General features: G+C 39.8%; 1 protein-coding gene across 2 annotated transcripts in view; it reads left to right on the top strand.

Annotated features, from left to right (window-relative positions):
- pxylp1 (2-phosphoxylose phosphatase 1) overlaps positions 1-18,231 on the top strand; it is a 225,308-nt gene that overhangs the window by 17,334 nt on the left and 189,743 nt on the right. For both annotated transcript variants that reach the window (XM_063044918.1, XM_063044917.1), the window contains exon 2: positions 680-812. In XM_063044918.1, coding sequence (XP_062900988.1) covers positions 728-812 — 85 coding nt within the window. In that variant the 5' untranslated portion in view covers positions 680-727. The remainder of the gene's footprint in view (positions 1-679; positions 813-18,231) is intronic.

The raw sequence follows: 18,231 nt of genomic DNA, 5'->3' as shown, positions 1-18,231 counted from the left end.
TTTTGCTGACTTTGGGTAAGAGGTTGTTGTGGCATGTCTAAGCCAGATTTTTAATCTCCCTTCTATATAAAGTATAACAGCTACAGGGAAAGTGCAGTGCAAGTGAGCAAAAAGGTGCAAGATCCTGTGAATTGAGGTAGATTGTCAATTTAAGAGTCAATTTATTGCACTAGGGAACTATTTAATCGTCTTATAACAGTGGCGTAGATATTGTCTTTGAGTCTAGTGATAAGTGCTTTAGGCTTTTGTACCTTCCGCTCACTAGAAGAGAAGATCAGATCAAATACATTTATTTTGCACATTTGCATCAAAACACAGAGTGAAATGCATCATTTGCGTTAACAACTAACACAACCTAAGGATGTGCTGGGAGAAGAGAGAAGAGACTAAACAGTCTTGACTAAATTTGCATGTGAGCATGTATTTTAGAAGAATGTAGCAGAAATTCCTTAGCTGATGAGTTTGATCTTATAATTAAATGTGCCTGTACTTCATCCTAGAGTAAATACAAGCCATTAGTCGGAACTAAAAACTATTCAAAAGTAAGGAAAATTGCCATGGCAACAGAGGCTTCATTCTTTAAGTTCTTTCCAGTACCCAATTACATTGTTGTACCTTGAGAATTGACATTTTCATTTTTTTATTGTGCATGACTGCCTTATTGTATTTGCTTTCACAGGAGGGAGCGAGTTGGAAGTCCAGTCATAATGGAAATGTGAAAACGTTTATGACAATGTTATTACGAAGTCGTTTTCTATTTCTGCTGGCAGTTGCTGCCTTGCTGGCTGTCCTGAGCCTCAGCCTGCAGTTCTGTAAGTACAGCTATTGCTGATTTATTTCCAATTAGCAGATAAGCAGTAATGATGATGCAAGGTATGAAAATAGAAGTGAACTCTGGAAACAGATTTCCCTATTGCTCACGTGGCAGGTGTCCAGATACTTGAGCACTCACTGGTTAACAATGAGGTAGCAAGTATGAAGGTCAACAAAATAGTTTTTTGTTAATTTGGAACAACGTTAACTCTAGAAAAATGGGCCAACCTGCAACCATTTTGATGCATAAGTCATACATAAAAGCCATTTTATGCTTCGTGACCATTGCCTGGTGCAATCCTGCTCTACATGAAATTGGATTGAATACATCCAAATATGATGCAGCTGAGCGCAGCTCCTGAAAATGACTTGCTCTTATATTCCCTACAATATTACAAACAGAATATTGCACGAGTTATAAAGCCTTTTGATGTGATTTCTACTTCAGCTACTGATCTTTGATTTCAGTGAAACAATGCTTAGTTGAACTTATGGAGTATTGTGAAATTACATGAAGATGACAGTTCACTGCATATTACTTCAGGAATACTTATTTGTTAAATTAACAGTGCTATGCAATTGAATTTTATCTTTTACTCTGTGTGTATTTTCAGTGATGAGTCCCCATGAAGTTGGTGAGGATTAAAGTTTAATGCATTTGTGGTAATCTTCTTTTTGGATTAAATGTAATCTGTTCCTGAAAACCAACCTTGAAATGTTAGATAATATACTCATATTAAATTTTGAGGTTATGTCTGATATATTTATTTCAATTAATTTGAATCTATTTGTTGCAATGAATGAGGCGAACCCAAACACAGGACACAGGCATGGAGATTTAGTTAGGATGCAGACTTGGATGTGAGCATTGAAAGGCAAACAGGAGGGAGAGCAGGAAGGCAGGAGACAGGCAGAATTTATCTTGAATTTATCTTGACACGGGGAGACTGGGTTTCACAGGTAAACCTCAGAACTGGAGTAGAACTTAGAAAACTGATCTTTTCACGGAGAGACTGAGTTTCACAGGTAATTCTCGGTACTGAAGCAAAACTTAGGACACACAATCCTAAGCGGCCGGGAAATGTTAATTACCACACTGGCAAAACCAACGATCTGGCAACTAGTGGGTGCAAAGCCCGGCTTCTTATGCTGCAGGACTTGATGAAAACCAGGTGTGTCGTCATCAAAGGGAATAAGGAGAATATGGGGAATTAATGGTTGGGACTGTGACACTATTATTTGTAAGATAGCATACCTGTGATCTAATAGCAAGATTACTTCTGAGAAAGAACTCCATGATTTATTTCTTAAGTATGTTTTGTAATCCTCATGTTAGTGTTCTGAACAAAAATGATCATTTCCTTAATTTCTAATGATAAAATTTTAGCTACTGCTGAAATAAGTTTTTCTGAGTTTCCCTTTCTCATGTCACCATAGCATAAATCAAAATGTTTCAAAGAATTAAATTTCAAAGAATGCCAACTGTTTAATCCAACTCGCAAATGCATCAGAAACATGAAAGTGAAATTAAAAATATGACTGTCAATTCTGAGCCTGAGAATTGTTGCCAGGAGTTCATAGCATATCTCTGAGTGGGGAAATATCTTGGCTGGCTTAAAGCCCATGTATATTTGTATTGAGACATGCATCTAAATGGGTGATAAACCCACCCTGATATTTAGCTATGTAAACTGGGTCCATGCTGTTAGAATTCTGGGTGTAATTCCAATATAATTGTGCAGGACTTACCTTTGGTAAACTCTGGTTACTCGTACTGAAATCTCAGCATTCATCCAATGATTTTCAGAGGGAACACTGGAGAATATTTCTAAACGGTCATAAAGAATTTCAAACCCTGTGGTGCCAAGGGTAGCTGGAATGTGCCTGCTAGTTCCAAAAAAAATTGTGCCACAATGTCTGCCTGGGTTGAATTTTACTTCACTTTGCCATCACTGGTTCAGTCCCTCTCTATAAACGAAAACTCGTGGATCAGCTCCTCCACTGAAGTAGCTGGCATCCAGCATACTCCACACAGTGAGCTGCACCAACTGTTTGTTCAGTGCCCACTAATCCCATATTCTATTCCAATGTGTCTCAGTGGCAGATGTTCCTCAAGTCTCAGACTGATCAGGAAGTTGAACAATGCTTAGTTTTCAGATTTCTCTTATAGGTTGGAGAAACTTGCATACAAGTGACAGAATTTTTTTCAATGTTAACGTATAATTAAATCTATTTTTCACTGCTGAGTCCAGTGAAACTGTTTGCTTGCGGCAAAAGTGAGGCACCATCATGTCCTCTGCCCTGGCTGAGGGACCCTGGAAACATATCCTTAGCAGCTGCCAGAAAGCTCTGCGAGATGGCCACTACCGCTGGTACCATGACCAGGTACTGAAAGCAGTGGCAGAAAGTATCTGCTTGAGCATTAATAACAGAAAGCACCACCACCAACCCAGAAAGCCCATAGCCTTTGTTAAAGCTGGAGAACAACCACAGCCTCAGCCCAGATCACCAGCAAGCGTGCTCACCGTGGCATCTGACAGGCAACTGAAAGTCGATCTTGGCAAGCAATTAAAGTTCCCTGACTTCATTGCATCATCATCCCTGAGGCCTGACATGGCTATTCTGTTAGAAACTTCAGAGCAGGTGGTCATGGTAGAACGGACAGTTCCCTGGGTAGACCGGATTGAGGAAACATTTGAGTGTAAGAAAGCCAAATACCAGAAGCTAGTAGAGCTGTGCCAGAGACAGAGGTGGAGGGCATGATGCAAGCCTATTGAGGTGGAGTGTGGAGGTTTTGCTGGCTGTGTGCTGTGTAGCACCAACTCATTCCTTGGCATTACAGGGACTGCTAAGTAAAGAGCCATCTGGACCATCACAGAAGCTTGCGAGCGAGCCTCCAGATGGCTATGGATCAAGAGGTGTGACTCCTGGGCTAATGCTGCTGGCACAGAACACAGGGCCTGATCAACCCTGGCTGGGTCGCCTGGGCCAGAGTGTCTGATTTTGAAAGACCCGAAATGCCTAAGGACCCCATGTTACATCACTGATGATGTGCCCAGCACATTCGAGGATGTAACTCAGCATAAAAAAAAATATATTTAAATCTACAGTTCCACAATGTTATATCTGATGAAAGAATGAAGTATGTTTTTCTTTGTGGAAGAAGACAGTTCGAACAATTTAATCATGAAGAGAATGCAGTTGCAGTGTATATGGAAAGTTCTGTGCAGTTTCAATGTTTTCATGCAAATTAATCTGGATGTAGTACAGCCAGAAGTTCACAAAAGAACCAAAATTAGTTCAATCAGATTTCAAGAAACTTTTCTGTTTACATTGATGCAGTCCAGAGTATTTTAAATTATGGGATTATCATATCAGAGAATGGTTAAAGCACAGAGGGAAGCCATTAAGCCATTGTGTCAATCTGGTTCTCTCCCAGAGCAGAGAAGGAAAAATAGAGTGCAGATACTAGAAGAATTCAGAAGGTCAAGCAACATCTGTGGGAGGACAATCTTTCTTCCCACAGTTGGTACTCGACTCACTGAACTCCTCCAGCAAATTGTTCGGTGATCTCGATCAGAGCAGTTAACTCTTCACAACCCTGTAGTATAGTTTTGCAAACAATTCCTCACCATATTCTTAACCAGCTTCCTCTTGAAGGCTACATGTGAACCTGCTTCCACCACATCTGCAGGCAATGTGTTCCAGGTTCCAAGCACACATGGTGTAAAAGGAAAGTTTTTCACGTCGCTGTTAATTCTCCTCTTTCCAACAAATGAGTAACCCAATTTCTTTACATTAAAATAAATTGAATCTGCAGTACTGTTCAAATATCTTAGGCACCCTAGCTACATATGTGTGTATCTGAGACTTTTGTACAGCCCTGTATATGTCAACATGGAGTGGAGTGCTTGTTTGTAAATCTGGTGGGGGCAAAGGATGTTGGGAATGGTGAGGGAGGATTGTGGGACAGGTGAAAGAGAAGGGCTGCCAGAACGGAGGTGTGATGCAGGTGCAGACACTCCAAGCCCTGAGACACCAGGCAAGGTCATTTGATTCCAAACAATTTGTTTATTGATCATTACAGAATGTCTCTCTGCTGCGTCCCATTCCCTCCCCTTTCCCTTCCCCTTTTCCCAACCAGGATTCCATTGTTTGCCCTCTCTCTGCCCCCTTCCCATTCTCAGCCTAAAATAGAGATGCATATCAGAATCAGGTTTATCATCATATGTTATGAAATCAATTTTTTTTGTTTGTGACTGCAGTGAAGTGCAAGATGTAAAATTATTACAGTACTGTGCCAAAATCTTAGGCACCCAACTATATATATGGATGTGCCTAAGACCTTTGCACAGTACTTTAGTTTTATAAGTATGTGTGACTCAGATTTAGCACAAGTGTAATAAATATATGTGCTTTCTGAGGTTCTAAGATACATGGATTAATATTCTCCTCACACCTTCCTACACACCCCACAGAACAATTCAGAAAAACAAAATAGCATTACTGTAATAACCCTTTGGTTCAAATTCTAAACAGAAAGAAATTTTTAGCCAAAGGTTTGCCAAGAGGTTGGCAGTAGGGGAGGAGGGATGGCTAGTCATAGTCATTGTCATACTTTATTGATCCCGGGGGAAATTGGTTTTTATTACAGTTGCACCATAAATAATAAATAGTAATAGAACCATAAATAGTTAAATAGTAATATGTAAATTATGCCAGTAAATTACAAAATAAGTCCAGGACCAGCCGATTGGCTCAGGGTGTCTGACCCTCCAAGGGAGGAGTTGTAAAGTTTGATGGCCACAGGCAGGAATGACTTCCTTATGACGCTCTGTGTTGCATCTCGGTGGAATGAGTCTCTGGCTGAATGTACTCCTGTGCCCAACCAGTACATTATGTAGTGAATGAGAGACATTGTCCAAGATGGCATGCAACTTAGACAGCATCCTCTTTTCAGACACCACCGTCAGAGAGTCCAGTTCCATCCCCACAACATCACTGGCCTTACGAATGAGTTTGTTGATTCTCTTGGTGTCTGCTACCCTCAGCCTGCTGCCCAGCACACAACAGCAAACCTGATAGCACTGGCAACCACAGACTCGTAGAACATCCTCAGCATCATCCGGCAGATGTTAAAGGACCTCAGTCTCCTCAGGAAATAGAGACGGCTCTGACCCTTCTTGTAGACAGCCTCAGTGTTCTTTGACCAGTCTAGTTTATTGTCAATTCATATCCCCAGGTATTTGTAATCCTCCACCATGTCCACACTGACGCCCTGGATGGAAACAGGGGTCACCGGTACCTTAGCTCTCCTCAGGTCTACCACCAGCTCCTTAGTCTTTTTCACATTAAGCTGCAGATAATTCTGCTCACACCATGTGACAAAGTTTCCTACCATAGCCCTGTACTCAGCCTCATCTCCCTTGCTGATGCATCCAACTATGGCAGAGTCATCCGAAAACTTCTGAAGATGACAAGACTCTGTGCAGTAGTTGAAGTCCAAGGTGTAAATGGTGAAGAGAAAGAGAAAGGATGTGTTGGAAGAGGAAAGCGATGGAGATGGTGGGTTGTTAAAATTCTATTATTAGAAAAGAACCTGGATATTGGATGCTTTCTAGTATGGGCCTTGTAACTCCAATTCCTGAGCGTATTGGATCTCCTTATTTTAGTTTGACACACCCTGCTCTACAGTTTCTCTAGTCTGGAAAGTTAGATGTCTCCCTCCGCTTCCTACACAATTAGTTTTAAGATGTGCATAGATGCTATGCTTCTTATAAAGTTAGATGGATTCCCTCTTTGGTGTGAAGCCAAAATTTCATGGCTTTAGCCTCTATTTAGGATCCTGCAGTGTTCTCCCACCAGACTTTAAAAAGAAACATCCTAGGAGGTTGTTATTCATGATCAGCACTATGATTTCAAAACTCTCTTCCTCATTTTAATACTCTGTGTTCCCTTATTTCCCTGCCCGTATTCCTAAGTGTTACGCTGTACATTTTATGAACCACTGAGGTCCTTTAACATCTGTCGGACGATGCTGAGGATGTTCTATGAGTCTGTGGTGGCCAGTGCTATCACGTTTGCTGCTGTGTGCTGGGGCAGCAGGCTGAGGGTAGCAGACACCAACAGAATCAACAAACTCATTCGTAAGGCCAGTGATGCTGGGATGGAACTGGACTCTCTGATGGTGGTGTCTGAAAAGAGGATGCTGTCCAAGTTGCATGCCATCTTGGACAATGTCTCCCATCCACTACATAATGGACTGGTTGGACACAGGAGTACATTCAGCCAGAGACTCATTCCACTGAAATGCAACACTGAGTGTCATAGGAAGTCATTCCTGCCTGTGGCCATCAAACTTTACAACTCCTCCCTTGGAGGGTCAGACACCCTGAGCCAATAGGCTGGTCCTGGACTTATTTCCATAATTTACATATTAGTATTTAATTATTTTTGGTGCAACTGTAACGAAAACCAATTTCCCTTGGATTCAATAAAGTATGACTATGACTAAAAGTATTGTTTTATTAAATATTTGAAATCTCAAATGGAAAGTGCATTTTAGTTGCAGTTACGGTGTAGTAATAAAAATGTGGCTTTGAGTTAGGTTTATAGAGATGAACAGATTTTAGAGTTGCCGGAGCTGTCCAGTTCTCCCTTGGTTAGAAGAACATGAGTTAAACATTGTCTCTACTTGGAGAGTGATTTTTACAGTATACTTCTGTACTATGGAGCAGGGTGACTGGGGAGAGTGGTGAGAGACAGAATAGGACAATTTTTTGGAAGTTTAGTCAAAAGGGTGAATGTTATTTTTTGTAGTAATAATTAATAAGAATTTCGAATAGGTGCGTTTCACTCCAATGGCAGAGCTAAAGATATTATGGAATGGGTAAAAAGAAAGAAGAGATTAGACAACAGTTCTGATCCACTTTTGAACAAAGGGCTAAAGTATGCATGAAGGTGTTTCAAAAGTAAAATGCTGAATTTTGAAAATTGAGGTATCGTGTAATAATTTCCAAATTGCTTCCTACACATTACATCTCTGCACAATGTACAAAGGGGCTGTATTCTTTGGGAAACAGATAAGATCTGAGTAAGGGAAAGCTATAATCTGAAGGATTGGAAAAGACAAAAGCTGCCGCACAGAATGTAAAACTAATGTGTGAATAAAACTGAGCTTTGTGGGAAAATATAATTTTAATAATAAATTTCTGCTCCCATTTCCAGCACTTGCACTATTTTGTCTCTGTACGTTCTCTAACTTGGATTCATGTCAATAGGTGTGAGGTTTATTACCCAACTCCTTGCTCCAATTCCTTCCTCCAAGTGAACTAATCAAAAATCTATCCCTTCCCCTTCCTTATTTAATGACAATATGAATGAAATTACAGTACTCTTTCTTGGATACTGGAAACCTTTAACATTTTTGTCCAGTGTCTTTTTTTTAAATTTTATTTTTATTTGGATAAGGAATTCACAAATATCATGTACTTTTTTCACACATATAACCTTTTCCATTTTTTTATATGTATAAAACTACAATTATTTATACATTCTTAAGTACACATTGAGATGATATAAAAGGAAAATAAACACTTAAATAGATAAGTATGTACTGTGGTAAATCTAACCTATTAGGCTAAGTAATGGTATTAGTTGTTAAGAAAAATAGTGATAATAGTTTCCATATAACCCTTCCGGACCATTTCCACAGGTCCAAAATGTTGTATATTATCCTATGTAACAACCATTGTAGGTGTTTATATCCTAATTTGTTCATGCTTGCTCCTGCCCGCAGACATAATTATCCAATCCCTATGTACTTATTTACTTAATTTTTTCATTTTTTTAATCCCTTTCCCAAATCTTTCCCTTTACTTGTGTTAATTCTCTATTTTCCAAAAGAAAACAAAAAAAAAAGACCTTTAGACTAGGGGTGCTTACATTAGCAATATTACTGTGTTGATGAGAAGAGCAGTATAAATCATTAGGAGAGTCATCTAAAGTCTGCTCGCATTGGGGTTATATATTCAATCCATTTATTCCAGATTTGATAAAATTTTTCTTTTTGAATTCTCAGGGAGTAAGTCAACTTTTCCATTTTAAATATTTCCAAGATAATTTCGTGCCAATCTTCTAATGTAGGTGATATTGGATTTAGCCATTTTCTAGTGATTGATTTCTTACTTACCGCTAAGAGGGCCTGCAGCAACTTTATATCTTCCTTCTGTTCAAGAAACAATACATGCCCCAAATAGAGCGTCTCAAAGTTCAGAGGTATCTGGGACCTAAGTACCTTAACTAATGTTCTATGAATACCTTCCCAATATAGACTTAATTTAGGGCAATCCCAGAAAATATGAAAATGATTTGCCTCCTTGGAGCCGCACCTTCTCCAACACATCACATTTGTATCTTTATATTTTTCCTGATATGGGGTCTTGAAGTATCTTATAATGGTTTTCCAACAATGTTCTCTCCAAGTCAAAGAATTAGTCGAGGACCATTGAAAGCTGCAGATTTTCCCCCAAGCCTCCTCTGAAAGTACCAACCCCGCTTCTTTCTCCCACTTCTCTTTAATATACAGTGTATTTACATTTTTAGCATGGGAGAGTGCATTATATAATCGAGAAACTGATTTACTAGGTATTGAACTGCAAGCCGAATTCAGAATCTTGAAAAATTCTAATTCTACTGTTGATAGGTCTGTATATCTACAACTCTGGTTAACATAGTTTCGTACTTGAAGGTACCTAAAAAAGTCATTATGTTCTAGGCCCTGTTTGTCATGCAGGATTTGGAAACTTTGTAATACTCTTTTATCTATAAATGAGAGGTAGGTTGTAAGACCTTTCTTTATCCATAGCTCAAATCTTTTATCTCCTCTGTTGGGAAGGAATTCGGTATCATATGCACACCATCTAAAGAGTTTTAACATGTTATTAATTCCACATGAATTAACCACCTTCTGCCATACTTTTAATGTAAGATTTATCCAACTGTTTTTAAATTTTTCCAACTGGACCATCAATCCTTTGTCAGCTATTGAGGTCTGTAGAGAATCCAGATAGAAAAAAGACTTCGGGCTTTTGACTCATGGACATATCCATCACCCCCATTTCAAAATCTTCATGTTGAAAGGTCTCCATGGGCACTCATTTTTCTGCCTTCCTAAATGCTAGTAAATTTATTTTCCAATAGATCTGAAATCCTTTGATCTCTGTTTACCCATGTTACGGTAGGGAGCCTCATTCACCAGCACATTATGTCAAGAATTTGATTCTATTCTACCACAATTTTCCATCTGTTCATTTTATTGAGTGGAAAATGAAGGAAAGAAGTACACATTTTCTGTATATGTGATGGTGATAGAGAGGACATAAGAAAATAGGGGCAGGGGCCAGCCACTTGGCTCCTCAAGTTCAGTCTGTCATTCAATATTATTATCTGCCTCAGACCTTATTTCTTCATCTGTGCCAGTTCCCCATTGCCTTCAATTCTCCAATTTTTCAAAAGTATATCCGTTTTCTCTTTAAATACCGCCAATGATCTAACCGCATTCAGATCTTGGAGAACTTGGAAAATTGCTCCATGCTATTCCTCGAGTGTTAACAAAATAGTTGATAGCTACTATTCTTGCAAAATGCTGTTAAAGATTGACTTTCCAGTAAGAAGTCACTTAATTTCATGGGCCCGCCTTCTCTGCCTGCTCTGACCAGCTTAACATCAGAATCCCAATTTAGTGTGCTTCCCCCCCCCTGTAAAATTATATCAGAGCTAGAATGTTATTTACTTATATCAAAAGTCAAGCCCAGCAAATGTGCTAAGAGAGATGACAGGAGAAAATTGAATTGAACAGCTTGGTTTTATTGTTCATTTTTTTCTTAAAGTGATGAGATTGTGGCCGGCACACTGATGGAGATGTGTGCATGAATGGAAAGCAATTGCTTTCAGTACAGTTCAGCACATTTTCCTTTTTTTTTGCTATTCCAGGCTTTCAATGATAAGTTGTTACTCACAGCTACTTCCTGTGGTGTACGATGGCTGATCGTTATTTTTGATTTATTCAACAGATGAATGAAATAAATCTGCACAGATTTTAGCTGACCGAGTAGTCGTTAGGTTCAGCCTTCATTAGCTTGAATGATTGAGCAAACCTGACCTTGCATCCCTTGAAAACAATGTATGGCCTGTGGAAATTCTGGGAATAAGCATTGGCTATAGCAAAGTGCTGCATGAGTCATAATCCTGAGGCGTAAATCTTAATGTTAATGTAGCACAGCTGCTAGATTAGTCCTTTCTTTGGTCTTCTGGACAAGTTCTTGCAATGCTATTTTTGAGACTGTGTTTAAAAGGAATTATTCTTTTCGTGTTTTTTTTCTAGATTATGCTACAACAGATGTGACTGTAGCGGGTTACATTTATATAATATTGTCTATCATTTTTTACAAAGGACCCCACCAATAAATTTCCCAATAAGTAGTAAAAAAGTGATCATTTCCTGTATCTGAAACCTCCTGAATTGGAGTTGGGTGTCTAATGGCAGGGGATGTGATCACTGGACAACGACTGGGGGGTGTCTGCAGTGATTGATTTCTCTAATCCAGAGTACAAAGATTGTACTGCTGTCTCACTTTGTATTGAGCCACTCGCCACAGACTATTAAAGACTTAACACCTCACCTGCTCAGGATACATTCAGAATTCTTTGGAATATCAATTTTAGTTCCTTCTTGTTCCTTCAGAAATCCAAATCTTTCATTCTCCATAATTTGCTTGCTCTGAAATGAAATATTTGGATGTGTCCTGACCTTTATTGGTTGGTAAAATTTATAATTTGTCCCTGGTGTATTTTAAAGTTTGAAAGTAATTCATTCTGTTAGTTTTGGATTGATGTCGTACCTTATGTATTTTTCTCTTCCATTGCAGTTATAACAAACAATCAATGAACATGATTACTAAGATGATGTGGATGTTCATGGTCTTCTTTTTCAGTCAAATAAGACCATCTGAATTCTGGTGGATAGTTTAGATCCGGGGTTCCCAACTTTTTTTCTGCCATAACTAATCCCATTATTGGAGGGGTCTGCAGACCACAAGTTGGGAACCCTGCTTTAGGTACATGATTGTTTGGTTCCATTCTTTTTCAACGCTGTTTCACTGAAGAAGCAATTATCAACTATCTGACACAACAAGAACTGGCTCTGGAAAAATAGCTGCATATTATCTTGAGGCTGAAGTCTAGAGTCAAGAAAACATTGAATTTTTCACAAGCCATTTGATTACTTTTACTTGAAGCATCTCTTCTCACTTGAACCATTTCTTCTCACTTGAAATGCATCTGCGGAATGGTTGCACAATTTGTCAAACCTCAAATTCTGGTTTCCATTTATTATCTGGAGAGCCAAATAAATGACATTGGAACTTTACTCAAACAATTTGTATTTAAGCAATGATGTTAAATGTAATAAAATATTCCAAAATACATGACATATACAGTGGCATGCAAAAGTTTGTGCACCCCGGTCAGAATTTCTGTTACTGTGAATAGTTAAGTGAGTAGACGATGAAATGATCTCCAAAAGTAATAAAGTTAAAGATGAAACATTCTTTTCAACATTTTAAGCAAGAGTAGTGTATTATTTTTATTCTGTACAATTTTAGAGTGGAAAAAAAGGAAAAGAGCACCATGTAAAAGTTTGGGCACCCCAAGAGATTTAAGCTCTCAGATAACTTTTACCAAGGTCTCAGACCTTAATTAGCTTGTTAGGGCTATAGCTTGTTCACAGTCATCATTAGGAAAGGCCAGGTGATGCAACTTTCAGAGCTTTATAAATACCCTGACTCCTGAAACCTTGTCCCAACAATCAGCAGCCACGGGCTCCTCTAAGCAGCTACTTAGCACTCTGAAAATTAAAATAAATGATGCCCACAAAGCAGGAGAAGGCTATAAGAAGATAGCAAAGCGTTTTCAGGTAGCCATTTCCTCAGTTCATAATGTAATTAAGAAATGGCAGTTAACAGGAATGGTGGAGGTCAAGTTGAGGTCTGGAAGACCAAGAAAACTTTTCGAGAGAAACTGCTCATAGGATTGCTAGAATGGCAAATCAAAACCCCCGTTTGACTGCAAAAGACCTTCAGGAACATTTAGCAGACTCTGGAGTGGTGGTGCACTATTCCACTGTGCAGCAACTCCTGCACAAATATGACCTTCATGGAAGAGTCATCAGAAGAAAACCTTTCCTGTGTCCTCACCACAAAATTCAGCGTCTGAATTTTGCAAAGGAACATCTAAACAAGCCTAATGCATTTTGGAAACAAGTCCTGTGGACCGATGAAGTTAAGAGAACTTTTTGGCTGCAATGAGCAAGTGTATGTTTGGAGAAAAAAGGGTGCAGAATTTCATGAAAAGAACACCTCTCCAACTGTTAAGCATGGGGGTGGATTGATCATGCTTCAGACTTGTTTTGCAGCCAGTGGCACAGGGAACATTTCACTGGTGGAGGGAAGAATGAATTCAATTAAATACCAGCAAATTCTGGAAGCAAACATCACACTGTCCGTACAAAAGCTGAAAATGAAAAGAGGATGGCTTCTACAGCAGGATAATGATCCTAAACACACCTCAAAATCCACAATGGACTACCTCAAGAGGCGCAAACTGAAGGTTTTGCCATGGCCTTCATGGTCCCCCGACTTAATCATCATTGAAAATCTGTGGATAGACCTCAAAAGAGCAGTGCATGCAAGACAGCCCAAGAACCTCACAGAACTAGAAGCCTTTTGCAAGGAAGAATGGGCGAAAATCCCCCAAACAAGAATTGAAAGACTCTTAGCTGGCTACAGAAAGCATTTACAAGCTGTGATACTTGCCAAAGGGGTTGTTACTAAGTACTGAACATGCAGGGTGCCCAGACCTTTGCTTCTGGCTCTTTTCCTTTTTTGTTATTTTGAAACTGTAAAAGATGGAAATAAATAAGTAATCTTGTTTAAAATATTAAAGAAATGTGTCATCTTTAACTTTATGCCTTTTGGAAATCAGATCATCTTTTACTTGCTTAGCTATTCACAGTAACAGAAATTTTGACCAGGGGTGCCCAAACTTTTGCATACCACTGTAAATGTAATAGAATACTTGCGGAGCCAGGATGTATGAGCCCTGCAGTTATTTGCTAAAGAATCTGCTGTCTGTTTCTGTATGTGAAAGTGGGAGTGAATTTAATGCAGATTTAAAAAGTAACAGAAAATTAATTCTATAAATTCTTCTTTGCAATAAATTAATATTTGTATATTTTGCAGTTTATTTGGAGTTCATTGGGCTTTCTTACATGTAATAAACACAAACTTTTCAGTGCAATCTCCTGCCATAGTGAGAGATTTTTAAGCAGCAATCTTTAAATGCAAATTCATACTTGTTGTAGGTGGATTGGAAATGAAACTGAGCATCATATATCTACAACAGATAATGGGACATTGTGCTATTAGGGACATTTGGAGCAAGGATTGGAATAATTGAGGGCAAAGTTAAATAACTAACTGAACTAACACATTGGATATGGGAGGGTCCCTCGCAAATTATATGCTGGTATTCTTGTGGTAGATTCAACAACAATGGCTTAGCTTAAATTCAAGGAGGCCCTTTATTTTTGTGCCAGCTTCTGAACAAAATCAAAATGTAGTAGTAGTGAATTCAGATGTGTATAGCGTTGTTAATTGATAGCCTTGCTGTATGCATGGTGCAATCTTCCTGTATTCACATGTGAAACAGTTTCCGGTTGATACATGCAGAAGAGCAGATTGCATTTAATGGTTGCCCATTGCCTTTGAAATCTGTTTTATGTGGTTTAATAGGACAGGTCTGTGTCTCTGCCATCCTGTGTCACTTGCAATACAAAGGGAACTTTTACTTTAATTTAGATAAATTTATTTCAAGTAAAATGCAATTATGACTTCTTCTTCTTCTTCTTCTTAAAAAGTGGCTTGAATTGAGAATGACTAGTTTCTGTTTCAGTTCTGTGGGTTCTGAGATGACTGGTAATTCTGATCTTGATTCAGATTCTTATCAGGTTATCATCATTGACTTCTAAGAAATGAGATCTGTTGTTTTGTGTCAGCAGTACAGTACAAAGACACAAAATTACTTGTAAGGAGTTTCTTCTTTGATGTTGCTTGCTAAGGCTAATAAAATGGCTTCTCTGTAATTTTAATTGATGAGGTAATGTTCTTTGTAGCAGCATGTTTGGGTTATAATTAGTGATAACAGAACTTGTATTTGTTTGCTAACCAATTCGGATAGATGTTATTGTGTATCTGAAAGCTGTTGTTTGCGCGGAATTTGGGGGAGAAGGCGCAAGGAGGATGAAGAGAGAAGACGTGGCTTGAGGAGACGGTTGCCGGACCCGCTGGGCCTGAGCTCCGGGCAGGAGCCCAGGGGCTGACTGGTGAAGGAGGAGCAGCGAAAGGGAATCCGTGAGCTCCAATGTTTGTGCACTGGACATGTTCATGAAATTACTGGCGCTTTTTATTTGTTTTCCTTTTCTTTTGTTTCTCTTGTTACGTACCCCGTAACTGGGTTGCCAAACCAGCAGAAATGGATCACTCAGTTGGAGTCTGGAGTACTAGAACTAAGAAAGTTTTATTAAAGAAACAAGCAACACAGTAATCGAAAGGATAATAAATGCAACAGTTCAGCGATGATAAACACACATGTGCACAGAATTAAGATAACAGCATCAATCAAGCTCTATCGTTGTCTAGGGGTAAATGACCAAATTTCAAAGTGACTCAAAGTTCAGTCCAGTTTAGTAGTTCAGTTCGCAGTAATCGTTGCCATGGCGATGGACAACGTGGGGGGAGAGAGAAAGAGAACAGGAACAACTGATCATTCAGACACGGCTTCACTCACAGACTGGCGATATGGCTCACAAGCAGCTTTTGGGCAGGTCCTTGGTGATGTCACCTGAGGTCACTGACTGTGACCCCTCCTCCAGATGCGGTCGATCCTCTGCAGTGAACCCGGCACCCAGGCAAGGGCGGACACACATGGGGTTCCCGCTGATCGTACCTTTCCACCCTGGCCGTTGTCTGGTACTTCCCACCGACTCGTGAGAGGCGCACCGCTTCCAGGGTCTCGTTACCTCGGGTGGCTTGTGTGCTGCCTTAGCGAACCTATCCCTTTTTATCCCCCTGCTGGGGTATCGCCTGTCCATCACTTCAAACAGTTCAGGGTTCAAAGGGGGAGCCGCTCCAGACAGCTCTCTACACATCTCCAGGTGCTGTTTCATTGTGTCCCTTATCTCTCTCTTGAAGACAGGTGGCAGACCAACTGCTGATCACACAGGACAGCTAACATCTTATCTATGTGTATTCGTCACACTCTACTAACCCCATACTTAAATATAAAATCTTAATTGTTTAACCACACATTGTGGACTGAATGTTATTTCGGGGTACTGATGTTACACAGGGGACACAACACACAGCATCCACCCAAACAAAAGTGCTAGACTTTGGTCAGGGAGGGGACGCCACCCCTGAGATCATGCCACTAGATGCAATGAGTCTTACATACTATAAATTGCAAATACAAACAGTGCAACAAAAAAGGAATGTTGTGGTAATATTCATAGTTCCCGAATAGTTCAGAAATCTGATGATGGAAGGCAAGAAGTGGTTTCTGACTTGCTGAGTATGGGTCTTCGAGCTCCTTTACCACTTCCTGATGAGAAGAGAGCATATCTTGAATGGTGAGGATCCTTAATGATGGCTATCACCTTTTGGGGCCATCACCATGTTCTCAAAGTACGGTGATGAACCTAGCTGATTATACAATCTTCTGCAGCATCTTGCAATCCTGTGCATTGGAACTATCAATCAAGGCTGTACATGTATTGAAATTTGTAAGGATCTTTGTTGAGTCAATATACAAAATCTCCTCAAACTCCTGACAAAGTAGAGTTACTGGCATGCTTTCTGCATAATTGCATCAATGTGTTAGGCCCAGGATAGATCCTCCAAGATGTTGATGCCTAGGAACTTGAAGCTCCTCACTCCTTCCACCACTGCCCCCTCAATGAGGGCAGGTTTGTGTTGTCCTTCCTGAAATTCACAATCAATTCCTTAGTCTTTCTGATACTGAATGTGGGATCAAGATAAGGCCAGTGGAGGATTGACTCTGCTTTGAAGGCCCAGAAGTTGAGTAAGTGGAGTTTAGGCTGTGTTTGGCTTCAGCAATTAAATCCTATTTGTCTTGTTGACTACAGGTCATTGCCCATTGTTTTCACGGAAAAGCAAGGTGGCAAAAAGTGGATTGACCCCTACTACTTCATTTTGCATTCTGCTTGTTATCCAAAATGAAATATGATGAGCTAGGAATTCTGTCAATTGTAGCTTTGCATACATACAGAAAGATCCTGGAAAAAGGCTAAAGACATCACGAAGGATCCTACCCAATATCTTCATGGACTGTTTGTTCCACTCCCATCAGGGAGGAGGCTACATAGCATCCATTGCAGGACCTCCAGACTCAAGAACAGTTACTCTCCCCAAGCAGTAAGGCTGATCAACACTTCCAGCCACTAACCCATCACCACCACTACTTTATCATTACCTGTCAGAGTCACCTTATGTGTCTAGTGTCACTTTATGGACGTACAATCAATGTATGTATATAAGCATTCTGATGTACGTACTCATAGTCATTTTTTTAAATTATTGTGTTCTTTATTTTTTTTTGTGCTGCATCAGAGCCAGTATATTTTCTTTTCTCCTTCTCCTTTACACTTGTGTACTGGAAATGACATAAAACAATCTTGAATGGACTGGACTCCCTAGAATGACGAGCCAGCAAAGCATGTTTATGTAACCAGGCATGAAGGAGAATGGCCTGGATTTCTACCATACTCCCAGTGCTTTGGATATGAGGGCATGTCAGAGATTTGTGTCTTTGTAAAGTGTCCTAAATTTCCAAAACTACACTTGACAGCTTTCCAAGGCTAATATAATATGAAGTAAAGATTAAAATCTGTCATGAGCCTTGTGGCCCATCAGGCCGGTGCTTATGCTGGTATCTGTGGCGTGAAGCGACTGAGAGTACGAGACTCCCCCCAGGATAGGATGCCAGTCTATCGTGAGGTTAACCCCCAGCAGTTTTGCCGGTACCCATTCTTAGCTGGGTAGACTGGAGCATTGTGTGGTTAAGTGCCTTGCTCAAGGACATATATGCTGCCAAACTATCCCATGCAGTCCTTTTACAGTATGGGTGTCCCATTCAGTATGTAGAAAATTAAAATTACCTTATTTTTCTTGCAATTCTCTGCTGGGCCAATGAACTTAACCTGTTCTTTAACAGATTTGACATTGTGGCCCCTGCCTATCCTACACATGAGCCATCTGTTGTTGGCCCCCAACCAACATATAT

Source organism: Mobula hypostoma, chromosome 4 (assembly GCF_963921235.1).
Source record: "Mobula hypostoma chromosome 4, sMobHyp1.1, whole genome shotgun sequence".
NCBI lineage: Eukaryota > Metazoa > Chordata > Chondrichthyes > Myliobatiformes > Myliobatidae > Mobula > Mobula hypostoma.
The sequence above is the reverse complement of the archived record's forward strand: the minus strand, read 5'-3'. Positions and strand labels throughout refer to the sequence as shown.